Below are 13,343 nucleotides of genomic sequence, written 5' to 3'. Positions count from 1 at the left end.
AATCTTTTTTTTTTTTTTTTTTTTTTTGAGCAGTAGGTCTCAACAGGAGCCTTAAAATACAGTAAACTACATTGTAAATACATGTGCTGCCATCCAGGCTTTGTTGTTCCATTTATACAGCACGGGCAGAGTATGTTTAGCATAATTCTTAAAGGCCCTAGGATTTTCAGAATGGTAAATGAGCACTGGCTTCAACTTACAGTCACCAGCTGCATTAGCCTGTAACAAGAGAGTCAGCCTGTTCTTTGACGCTTTGAGGTCAGACATTGACTTCTCCTCTCTAGCTGTCAAAGTCCTAGATGGCATCTTCTTCCATCAGAAGGCTAAGTTTTGTCTCCATTGAAAATCCGTTGTTTAGTGTGGCTGCCTTCACGAATTATGTTAACCAAACTTTCTGGATCACTTGTTGCAGATGCTACATCAGCACTTGCTGCTTCACCTTATATTTTTATGTTAGGGACATGGCTTCCTTCTTTAAACCTCATGAACCAGCCTGTGTTAGTTTCAAACTTTACTTCTTCACCTCTCTCAGCCTTCACAGAATTGAAGAGAGTAAGGACTTTGCTCTGGACTAAGCTTTGGCTGAAGGGAATGTTGTGGCTGGTTTGATCTTCTATCCAGACCACTCAAACTTTCTCCACATCAGCAATGGCTGATGTGGTTCTGTTATTAATCACGTGTTCACTGGAGGAGCACTTTTAATTTACTTCAAGAACTTATCTTTTCCATTCACCACTTGGCTACCTGGCTAACTGGAGCAAGGGGCCTACCTTTCAACTTTTCAACATGCCTTCCTCCCTAGGCTTAATCATTTCTAGCTTTTGATTTAAAATGAGAGACATGTGGCTCTTCCTTTCACTTGAAAACTTAGATGTTATTTTAAGGTTATTAATTGGCCTAATATCAATATTGTTGTGTCGCAAGGAACAGGGAGACCCAAGGAAAGAAAGACAGGGGAACAGCCAGTTAGTAGAGCAATAAGAACACACCCAGCATTTACTGATTAAGTTCAGTCTCATATGGAGTCTGTAGTATGCAAAACAATTACAATAGTAACATCAAAAATCACTGATCACAGATCAGTGGGGTGCCTGGCTGACTCAGTTGGTGGAGCATGGGACTCTTGATCTTGGGGTGGTGGGTTCTAGCCCCCCATGTTGGGTTATCGAGATTCTTAAAAACAAAATCTTAAAAAAAAACACAATAAAGCAAAGCACAATGCAAGGCATGCCTAGGGGCGCCTGGGTGGCTCAGTTGGTTGGGCTTCCAATTCTTGGTTTCGGCTCAGATCATGATCTCTTGGTTTGTGGGTTCAAGCCCTGCATCCGGCTCTGCACTGTCAATGCATAGCCTGCTTGGGATTCTGTCTCTCTCACTCTCTCTCTGTCCCTCCCCCATTCTCACTCTGTGTCTCTCTCAAAATAAATACATAAGCGTTTTTAAAAAAAAGTCTTAAAGAGAAAACAAAACAAGGTATGCCTATATAGAATAGAAAAATAGGGGCACCTGGATGGCTCAGTAGGTTAAGTGGCCGACTTCAGCTCAGGTCATGATCTCACACTTCATGAGTTTGAGCCCCATGTCAGGCTCTGTGCTGACAGCTCAGAGCCTGGAGCCTGCTTCGGATTCTGTGTCTCCCTCTCTCTCTGCCCCTCCCCTGCTCGCACACTCTCTCTCAAAAATAAATAAATATTAAAAAATTTTTTAAATAAAAAAAAATAGAAAAATGGCAAAGGACATTGACAATTTCTAAAAGAAGGTATACAACAAACACACTGGCAACCGTGAAACCTTACTATTAATGAAATAACTGAAAATTAAAATTAAATACCCTTTTCAACTACCAGACCGCCAGAAGTGAAAAGTAACAGCAGGAGTAGGCATGTATATCATCAGAGTTAGGGGTGCACATGAAAACAAGTACATCCCATCTGCCCACTAATTCCTACAGAAACAATCCCATATGTGCCCAAGAATGCAGACAGGGATTATATTCACAATGCCGAAAACTGAAATAACCTAATGTTCTCTGAGACAAGACTAATTAAATTCTAGTGCAATGTGATGATTACAGGACGTTAAAAATACTACTGTTCTACTTTCATCAATACAGAAACAAATCTACAATACATGAAGTGAAAAAAGCAGACTACATAAGCAGTTTGGGTGGTGTATGATCCTACTGTGGTTTTATACAGTATACACAGTTGACACTTAAAACAGTGAGGGGGGTACTGGGTAGGGGCACTGACTCCCATGCAGTCAAAAATCCACTATAATTTCTGACTTTCCAAAAACTTAACTACTAATAGCCTACTGTTGACCAGAGCCTCACTGATAATAGTCAATTAATACACATTTTGTATGTTATATGTATTATACACTGTACTCTTACAATGAAACTAGAGAAAAGGAAGTGTTAAAGAAATCACAAGGAAGGGGCATCTGGGTGACTTAGTTGGTTGAGCATTGGACTCTTGGTTTCAGCTCAGGTCATGATCTCACAGTTCGGGAGTTTGAACCCCAAGCCAGGCTCTGTGCTGACAGCATTGAGACTGCTTGTGATCCCTTCTCTCCCTTACTCTCTGCCAGTCCCTTGCACGCAAGCATGCGCTCTCTCAAAATAAATAAACTTAAAAAAAAATCATAAGGAAAATACATTTATAGTACTGTACTATAAAAAAAATGCATATAAGTGGACCAACACAGTTCAAACCCATGTTGTTAAAAGGTCAATCATATTATATATGTGTATATATATATATATATATACACACACACACGCACATATACATATTTACATAATTTAACATATATATTTGTTATAATTATATATAGTATATAAACATACATACACATTTAAATATAAGTATATAAATTATATATAAATATGTATAAATTATAAAATATATATGCAAAACTTTCTGAGAAGGATTTTTAAGTTTATCTTTTACTTTTTACATTTTTTTTACTTTTTACATTTTCAAACTTTTCTATCATTAATTTTGCTGCTTTTACAGAGGAAAAAATACTAAATTAGAAGAAGAACACAGTTCCAGGTGGTTTCTTTACCTCCCTATCAAACCAATCCTGTTCATATGTGCATAAAAATACTATCCTCCTACCTGTCTGAGCAACTCCAGTTTCTTCAGTTCCTCATTATAGGCTTCTGGGTTCTCCCCATAATTCTTCAGGACAAACTAGAGAGAGACACATAGAGACACACACACACATAGAGAGAGAGAGAGAGAAAGAGAGAGAGAGATGTAAGCCAGGAATACAAAACACTCCCCGGCTCCCACTCCTGCCCAGAGTCCTTGGAAGTCACAAGTCAGGGCTCAGGATTGGGTCCAGACCCACAAGCATGAGCTTACCTCCTGGTCCACCGGGAACTCTACCTCAGTAACAGGGCAGCACTAAAAGCTGACCATGAGAGCCTCCACCTTTGAGCAAAATGGAAAGTAAGACTGGATGACCCTGTGTGAACACCCTGGCTGGTCTTTGTCATGCTACTGCCCTCTTTGTAAAGTCCAGGGCTCTGGCAGGTCAGGAATTGGGGAACTTAGCTGGCTGAAATAGGATCCTACCGAGCATCCCAAAACAGGCCACAAATTCAAGACTCCTTCAAGGACTGGACCCTGCTGTGTTCTGAGATCACAACCATAATCCCAACCCAACAACCAACACAGACAAGAGATACCAAGTAAGAGTGGGAGTGCAAAGGCTTCTTCACCAGCCAGCCCTTCTCGCTAGGAAAAAGCACCACAGAATAAAGGATTTACATGAGGACAGGCCCACAGGTGTGTGATGGGAATGATCCAGACAGGAGATGGGAAAGTCACTGCCCGCATCAGAGAGGGGACTGGCACGCCCGCCCACAACAGCACTCTTCACCTCAGGAGCTGACTCTCTAGGACAATGAGCACACTCATCGGTCTGGAGGCAGAGCCTGGGCCAAAAGGCCCCTTGTTTACCTAAGATCAACAGGCTAAGGCAGCTGAACTATTGCCATTGCAGTTCCCGCTGCCTGAGTTAGCAATCTGGGTGGGGGGAGGGGGGCAGATGCATCCATTCCACAAACACTGAGCACTGATGCCCACCTCACAGGTTCCCTGAGGTTCAAAGACTGAAAAGAGGTGGCCTCTCTGTCCAGCAGCGCACTCGCACGATGTCTGTGGCCCACTCACCTGTTGTGAGGTCCCTTCCCAGGACCTATGCCTCATGGCTAGGGAATTGGCCACATGGAAACCTGGAAGGCTGTGGAACAGCTCCTATCTGCCCTGGCAGGGAAAGGGAGAGGTGGGACAGACAGAAGGGAGGCTACTGCTGAAATTGTTTCAGCATCACCCAGTCACGTTCCCAAAACCTCTGACCCTGACCACTCTTCTGTTGGCTTTACCTCCTGAAAGTCCCATGTGCCCATGAGCTCTCCTTTCTATCCTCTTGCAACCCCTTCAAAGCTATCGCTTACTTAGAGGCCAGAATGATCTTTCTAGCACAACTCCAATGTCACTCCTAACTTCAGAGCCTTCTGAAACACACATGCACCTGGGGAAAAAAATAAACCAAAATATGCTTTTCTTAGGATAGTGAGATTATGAGAAATGAGTTGCAATCTAAAGAGAAAAATTGTAATCTAAAAAGAATGTGCAACAGTAGCTCCCCAAAGCCTCCAAGTCCAAATCTAATCTCCTAGGCACAGAGTTCAGGGCTCTTCACAACCTGCTCCCAACAGCCTTCAAAGACTGTCCTCTAGCATGTTCCAGGGACATCCAGCCAACAGTCCTATGGAATTGCTCTCAGGTCTCAATACCTGTCCCCATGTTGTCACCTCTTCTCCATTAAGACTCAGATGAAATGTCACTTCCGTGAACTTCAGCTGCTGCTCTCTCTACATTCCAAACATGCCTGCACCAGACTGTGCCTTGTGGCAGGGTCATGCCAGTGACACCCCTCCAATCCACACCAATCAATGAGTGCGTCAGGAACAGCAGGGGCCTCATTAGTATGTATTAGATCCTCAGCAAATGGCTGCCTTTACAGGAAATGCAGAGGAGGGATGAACAAATTGAAAATACTAAAAGGAGACACTCCGAAAAATTCAGAAGATGGGACATTCTGCCCAACAGGGCCTTCTGTAAGTCCTTTGACAATATGATAAAAGCCATGAAAGAAATCTTCCTAGAAATACTCAACTATGCACAAACGCAAAAATGTGCAAACAATGTTAGGAGTTCGCAGACACTCTTAAGCCCGTTTATGGGCTCCTGGTTTGCAATCCTCGCTTGGATCTAGCCAAACCTCTTCTTCTCAACCAGCCCTCCAAACACCATAAATATAAAGTGTGGCCTGGGCTGTAAGGTAGAACTTGACTAAAATGGGAATGTATTCCTTGATTAATTCCCTTTTGGTAAGAGGTTTTAGAGTAACAGTACACACAGCCTGGAGGCCCCATGGGATAGAGGGATACTGGAGTCTTAGAAACAAGGCTTCTCCTGGCGTCGCTAAAAACACCTGTCCTTGCTGTTCACACATGGTGAAGGAGAGAGAAAGGCTGCTCCCAACCCCAGCAAACTGTCCTTAAGAGGTCACCTTCTACCTGTCTCATTCCTCCTCTAAGATCAGCAGCAGGAAAAACTGACTGAGCTCCTGCCACAGACCAGGCTCTGTGGTGAGCACCTAAAAAGTTCCTCAAACCCTGTAACAACCCAAAGCAGTAGATACTATTATCATCACCATTTTACAGATGAGGAAATGAACAAACTGAGGCAAAGAGGTCAGGGCATCTGCCGAGTTCACAGCACTAATAACTGATGGAACAGTAACTAAAACCCAAACATTTGGGTTTCAGAGCCCAGGTTCTTAATCGCACATTAGACCAATTCATTCCCTCTATTTTTAATACAGTTCTCATAAATAATTCTGGGGAAAGAGTTAGAGAAAATGAATCTCTAGCCACATAGTGAATCTCATAGCCACAATAGAGCAGCCAGGTTATTTTTTAAACTCTGATGGAGTCCTCTATGACTGCAGATCACTCCCCCACCAAAGAGAGGAAAAAGGCTGGCTGAAGGTTCTAGAGCAAAAAACAGAGACCATCTTGCAGTCTGTGTTCTACAGAGCTCAGAACAAAGTCTGGTCAGGATGTGAAGCTCCCGACAATCTGAGATAGAAGGCCTAGCAGCAGGTCACTAACACCATAGAAGGCAATGACAGGACCCCAATGCACCCACACAACCAACAGGTAGTTAGGGTCAACAGGACCCAGAGAACCTCCAGAGCCCGGCCGGACTTTGAAGAAGTTGGGGATCCTTTTCTGAGGAAACAATAAGACCTATGGACATGTCTATGTTAATTGAGAGCATGTCTAAGGATCAGAGCCACTGGGGGGGGGGGGGGGGTGAAGAAGAGAGGAAGGAGTTACAAGTGCAAACAATAAGAATACAAAGGCCATTTCCAGAGAAATATCAATATAGTATGCGAAGACCTCTCATAGGGACCCACATGCATTAATTCTTGTTCTCACAGGCTTAAGAGGTATATTATTTCCATGTTATAGGTGAGAAAAATGAGGACCAGATTAGTTATATAATCATTTGTAGCAGCTGAAGGTCACCTAGCAATTAAGTGGAAGGGATGGGACCTAAACCAAGGTCGGTCTGATTCCAATGTCTAGGCTATTTCCATGATACTACTCGGCTCTTTTACTGAGCAACAAATGGCACAGAATTTTGTAGGCAGATAAGATCACATTCATCACAGATGAGAAACATTCATCCTAGGTCCTGCCATTCTTTTGCAGATTGGAAAAATGGAAACTAGACATCAGCAATGGCTGTGCTAGAACTCCAAGCCAGGTTTCCTGACTCCTGACCCAGGGATATTCCTTTTGTGTCACTTTCTCTTGTATTAATTAGCATGTTCTCATTCTTCTGTGCATGCTTCCCACCCCCCCCCCACCCCACCCCCAGATGCTGGCGGTGTTTAGCTTTTGCTCTTAATTTGATAGAACATCTTGGAATTTCACGGAACTAATTAAAGCAATAATCCAAGAAGAAAAGAGAATAAAAGGCATCACAGGTGTAAACATTACCTTCATTCACTGTACATATACTTCTCTTTTCTCCACTTGCAGGATTTACTCAAATATGGGGAAATGGGGAATTCCTTGGGCTGGTCCATGGAAATACACACAAAACTAAGTCCCACATATAGGATTATTAATAAATACAATATGATATATGTTTTGCTACTGAATTTCACATGAGATTAATTTTATTCAGAGAAAGGAGTTGGATTGCCCCTTGGTGTCAGCAAACCTAAAACCAAATAACAAGCCAACAGTACTGAGGATGAGAACAGAGTTTCATCCTCGCCTAGTCTAACCTCTGTCTCTACACTCAAGGAATCTCTCCCACATCTCTTCTAAACAACACCAGCAAGGACAACTCAAGTTACATCTCCTGGCAGGTGCCAGAACTAGACTAGGTCATTCATCCAACACTTATGAAGCATTCTCCACACGTAAGTATTTATTACTTCCCGAGGAAAGGAAAGAATCTCAAGTGAAATGGATACAGGCTTTTGGTGTAGGAGATTAAAATCAGAGAAGAATGAACTGGACAGTGCACGTCATCTGTTCCTGGAGCCATTCTGCTGTAAAACACAGTGGGCAGACAGGCTCGGTAACTCCAGATCTGTGATAAGAGAAAAGACAGGTCATCACCACAGGTAATTGGCAATGTCCCATGCTCCTCACTGTTGAGAAGGCAGGGCCCCCTTTTAGGCCTCTGGCCATTTGATTTCCTTTTCTATGTAGCAAGTGTTTCAAAGGAGTCAACTATCCCATGAGAAATCGCAGCGGGGAGGATTCCACAAACCTGAAAAGGAGGCTTTACCTACACGTGAATAAGATCAACAGTAAGAAGAGGTAATAAGAGTGTGCACTCTGTGGTGCAGGTCAACTGAGTGTTAACAGCGGTAGGCCTGGTCTGAATTTAGGAGTGTGGTATAACAGCCAGGCAGCTAAAGGGGCCCTGAGGAGGTATGGTTCAACCTGAGTAATGAACAGGAAGAAAGGAATTCCAGTAAGGACCAGAGCAAGAACAATGACCAGATGTGGAAGGAAAAGAGACTGAAAGTTCCTATAGGAGAGGCCTGGGGGAATGAATTAGAGAAGGAGGCTGAAGCCAAGTGGTGGCAGGCCTTGAATAGTAGGCAGATTCTCTGGAGGAACCTGGTGGAAAAGTGGAGATTCAGAAATCAATCCAGCTAAGGGTGGGGAAGGGAGAGGCCAAGAAGTCACTGAGTTGGCAGGGTGGCTACTACATGATACGTCTGCCCTTGAGGATAGATAACCATGTGGACCCTAGAAGGTAAGCTCCATGAAGGCAGGAATTTTTATCATAACATATAGCCCTGAATTCCCAGGGCTGGCACATATAGTCACTCAATAACTATTTGTTCAATGAATGAATCAGAGATGGATGTTAACACCTAAGTCCAAGTGAGCTTGACTTAAGCTCTAATGCAGTTGATTAAAGGCAGATATTTGAGACAAGAGGAAACAACTTCAAACACCAACACCTGTCACCAAAATCACTCAGTGATGAAAAGTATCGGTCAGCCTTCATTAGTTGCCAATGAGTCAGCACTGTGGGCTCCAAAGCACAGGAAACAAAGTGAAAAGACAGCAGCATTTTCCCACTAAAAAATTATGTGGGTCCAGGTATCCCAACCTAAAGCTTGGCACTGCAGCTCAAAACCAGCTTGCTGTTCTCTTGGCTCTTATTTCACATTATTCCATAATTGAAGGCATGTCCATCAGGAGCGAAAACTAATACTAACCACTATGAAAGGTCTTTTCAACAGCCCAGGCCTCACAAAGAAACAAGCCCTTTAGCTATCTAGAAAATTCCTATTCATCTTTCAAAACCCACCAAGCCTTCTCTGATGGCCCCTCCTTAGGCTGGTACTTCTGTATAGCGCACATACACTTCCACTAATATTACCATTTAATTTTAAGTTTCCTCTACCAAACTGAATTCTTTAAAAAAGAAAGAAAAAAAGAAAGAAAGAACAGTCTCTTATTCATCTGTATTACCAAGGCTCAGCATAGTGCTCAACAGGTTGACCTCAACAGAACCATTTTTACCCTAGTATTCTACATTCAATTCTACCTCTCAGCTCCAAGTCATTGGTGAAGGTTCCCACAGCTGAGAGAAAGGGTAGAAGAAGACAAGGGTACGAGTGGCAGAGGCAGAGCAGGGGCTCTAGGGCTGAGGAGAGGAGTCCAGGTCAGGAAGAGTTCCCAGGCTGCAGTGGCTTCCGCAGTCTTCTCTGCAGGAAGAGATCCAGGGTACTCCGAGGGAGCTGGCCCTTCTCGAGCCCAGCCTACCCACAGGCTGCTATTCCTTTTCAGTGGGTTCACGCAATACAAGCCCCAATCTTAACCTATCAAATAAACTGGTGGTATCTTCCCCAGTCCCAAAGAGGAAACAAAAAGAGGTGATGTCTGCAAAACGAAGTTTCTTCTGCATCTGATACCACCTCAGGCTAAATGGTAATGAGCAACTACTCCAGCGAAGTCATTACTCACAGAAAACCTTGTTGGTTAGGCAAGAGTGATCAGAATATCAAAGGATAAGTTAAAAACAAAACGTCTCCTAGGATTTTCTGGGCTAGGATTTTATCCACTGGATTTCCATAAATGTATGGTCACCATGTCTAAATTCCCTTTCGACTGTCATTCAATCATTTGAGAAATGTTTTCCTGAATGCCAACTATGTAGAGGGGGCCCTGCTAGGCTTCGAGCAGCATGCAGATGCCTCCCAGGTCACTTAGAATTGAATAGAGGAATTAAAACATAGCACACATACTAACACCAGGAAAAGAATGGAAAAAGGGATTCAGAGAAGGGAAAGATTAATCCAGATGAACGGATTCAAGAAGCCTTTTGGAAGAGACAGAACTTAAACTGGACCTTGAAAGGTGGACAGAATATACAGACATTAAAGAAGGATCCCATTCCCATCCCACAAGGCAAAGATGAGAGTTCTTCTGGGTGGGAGAAAATCCACAACCAAAGGCAGAGAAGAGCAAATATACAGAGAATGTTAAGGGAACAGCAAATGGCTGAATGTGAACAGAATCTGTAACAAATACATAGATCAAGCACACACTGGACCCTCAAAAAATACTGAAAGAACTGGGGTTGGTCAGGCAGACCTCTAAATGGGTTGGGACTGAACTAGAAAACAAAGGAGTTTTGTTGTTTTAGAAAAAGTCATCTAATTGTGCTTGTATGAAAGAGCAGATAGAAGACCAAAGTCTGAGGAAAAGGTAACAAAACTCTTAACTTTTAGATTAATCTAATTTCCTGTCTTTACAAATGAGGAAACAGACACCCAAAGAGATTTAATGACAGAATCAAAGGAATACAAACTGTGAGTGTCTGAACTAAGGCAGGGGCAGTATAAAGAGGAGGGAGATAGTTTACTGGGGTAACTACTTCCAAACCTACTGTCTTTCTTCTAACCCTCTTCTTCATCACCCTGCTGGGTGGTGCACTGCCTAGATTACCTGGGACTTACTTTGGTAGCTGCTCTACTGAAAACACAAGGATGCCAACCCGCAACAACCTGGCTCCTTTTCTCTTCTGCTCTGACCCACTGCAACTAGGTGGCCCTCCCCACGGGAGATGTCTCAGAGGGCACCCGATGCTCATTCAACACACCTGGCCCCTCTCTGTACCAGCCCCACCTGATCTCGCCAGAGGTCTCTTCCTCCATCACCACCAAACCTGCCTGTTTTCCCCGTCCAACTGACGGTTCAACACAACGACTGCAAATGTTTCTTCAGGAGCTACAACTGGTATCCCCTTCGGGCAGTTAAGAAAAGCAATAACCCTCCCCCAAAATGACAAGGACCTGTATCTTTCGGCCCAAGGGGGCTCCTGAATATGGTTCTTATTCTCAAGAGACCGGAGAGAATCGCACTAAGTGTCAGAGAGACCCCAAACGCAGAGGTCAGGCATTCCTCTGGTTCCCATCTTGAAACACACATGCTGAGCCATCACCGGCGTCCATCCCAGTCCGCTCCTGGACTGATAGCGCACGGAGGGCACAGTTCAAACTAGACGGCCAGGGCCGCCCACCGCTCCCCCGCGGGGCGGTCCCGGCGTGGAGGAGGGGCGGAGCAGAACTAGGTCCGGAGCGTCACACCGAGGAAGTCTGGTGCCTCGGTGGGAACCGTGGATGGCCCGGGGCAGAAGTAGGGAAGCGGGTTTTAAAAAGGCTGCGGATGCTGGCCCCGAGCGGGCGAGGAGGGGAGAGGAATGTCTGCGGAGGGCGGGGGGGGGAGGGGGGGGGGAGGGGGGAGGAACCAGGCTGAGAAAAGGCAGGGGAGGCCCCTCCTGGCCTCATCCGACCCTGCGACCAGGGCCTAGGGAGATGATGGACGCGCAGGGGGCGTCACGCGCTGGCAGACGGAGCTACGCCGGAGAGGTAGGAGGGTGGGGGGGGATGCACTTACCTTCTTCACCGCCGGCTGGAAGAGGAAGTCACCGGCCTCCTTCAGGTCCAGCCAGATCATGGGCATGCGGGGCACAGCCTCCATGGCGGCTTGTGCCCGCCGGCCACCCGGCCGCTCCCCTAGCTGCCCCAGCTGCTGCCTCAGCCTCGCGCCCCGCCCCTCCACGCCGGAAGTCACTCGTCACGCGGGGCCGAAAGTTGCACGCAGGGCCTGTTGGGAAATGCAGTCCTCCCCCGCGCAGCCTTCAGCCCTAAGCACAGCTGCCGTTGCGCATGCTCACTCCTCCGCGGGGAGGGCGTGGAAAGCGAATCTCTAGCCCCCTTCGAAAGGGTGTCTGGGAATGATAGTCTTCCTCCATTTAGCTGCGGAGCTGGGGCAGGGTGGTTTTCTCCTCCCTCCCTAGCCAGGACCTCGGGTCCTGGCCTTGGCCTTGGCGCTCCTGTGTCGGAGCAAGTGCATTGGAGCCCATAAGCTTATAGTCCCAAGTAGAGTCGGGGACATAGAAGACAGGGGCAGGCGTTCTATAAAGATAACGTGGCAAGGGGAGCCTGGCTGGCTCAGATGGTGGAGAGTGCCACTCTTGATCTCTGCGTTGTAAGTTCGAGCCCCAGGTAGGACGCAGAGATAACTAAGCCTGGGTGGCTTAGTCGGTTAAGCGACCAACCTTTGATTTCGGCTCAAGTCATGATCTCAACAGTTTGTGACATCAAGCCCCACTTGGGGCTCTGCGCAGGGAGTTAGTGTTTAATGGGCATAGAGTTTCAGTATGGGATGATGAAATAGTTGTAGAGATGGATGGTGGTAATAGTTGCAAAACAATGTGAATGCACTTAATGCCAAATTGTACGATTAAAATACAAACTTTATGTTAGGTATATTCTACTACAATAAAAATTTTTTGAAAAGAAAATGCAGGACCTTGCAATTATTTTTTTAAGGGAAGGGAAAAATTGACCAGTACCTTAAAAGAGCTTATTTCTGGAAGACCATCTTGAGGTCACCTGGCCATAGGTGAAGGCATTGAAGATAATGCCCATGCCCTGAAAAATCCCAACCATGAGGAAGAGGAGAAAGTTGCCCCAACACAATTTATAGTAAATGAAATGCAGGAACATAAAGTAGCCCATCTTGGGGTCCTCTGATGGTGTGGTAGTGGCCAGCCATAAGGGAATCATTAGACCTGGACACAGCAGCTGGGACCAGAGGAGGCTATGGCGGTGGGAGACATAGCATAGCATCGCTGAGCAAGGAAAGAAGCAAGATAGGACATGGGACTATGAAGCAGGCAGCTACAGGAAGCAATTTGGCCACAGGACAGACAGCAAAGGGTCAGGATTAAGCAGTTGGAAGTCAGTATGGACTGGAACAGTCAGAAAGGGACAGGACAGGTTGGGAGTAGGAAGCCTCCTCCTAAGACAGGGAGGACCTAGAGAGGCAGGCATTCCAGGTGGGTGGAACTGCAGCTACAAAAGAGATCTCTGACTAGGCTCCAGGATTCAAAGGAGCCAGGCAGATGGGTCCCTACCTAATCAGTTTCCTAGAGCAGCACCTTTGGCCCTACTGTCCTTCCTTCCCCTAGCTTCACTCTCCTCTTTTCTTTTTTTCAACTTTTTTTTTTATCTTTATTTTTGAGAGAGACAGAGAATGAGTGGGGGGGGGGAGAGAGAGAGAGAGAGAGAGGGAGAGAGAGAGGGAGAGGGGGAGAGGGAATCTGAAGTAGGGTCCAGGCTCTGAGCTGCCAGCACAGAGCCTGACACAGGGCTCGAACTCATGAACTGCGAGATCATGACCTGAGCTGAAGTCAGATGCT

General features: G+C 45.6%; 1 protein-coding gene across 2 annotated transcripts in view; it reads right to left on the bottom strand.

Annotated features, from left to right (window-relative positions):
- PTPN23 (protein tyrosine phosphatase non-receptor type 23) overlaps nt 1-11,674 on the bottom strand; it is a 34,984-nt gene extending 23,310 nt beyond the window's left edge. Inside the window, exons 1-2 of one of the 2 annotated variants that reach the window (XM_030306437.1) lie at nt 11,534-11,617; nt 3,126-3,200 (exon numbers count right to left, since the gene is read on the bottom strand). In XM_030306437.1, the coding sequence (XP_030162297.1) occupies nt 3,126-3,200; nt 11,534-11,617 (159 nt within the window). Of the gene's footprint in view, nt 1-3,125; nt 3,201-11,533 lie in introns of both variants that reach the window. The other variant, XM_030306439.1, reaches the window with a different exon arrangement.
- Nucleotides 11,675-13,343: the final 1,669 nt, after the last annotated feature.

Source organism: Lynx canadensis, chromosome A2 (genome assembly GCF_007474595.2).
Source record: "Lynx canadensis isolate LIC74 chromosome A2, mLynCan4.pri.v2, whole genome shotgun sequence".
In the NCBI taxonomy this organism is placed as follows: Eukaryota; Metazoa; Chordata; class Mammalia; order Carnivora; family Felidae; genus Lynx; species Lynx canadensis.
This window is presented reverse-complemented; position numbering and strand designations above follow the sequence as displayed.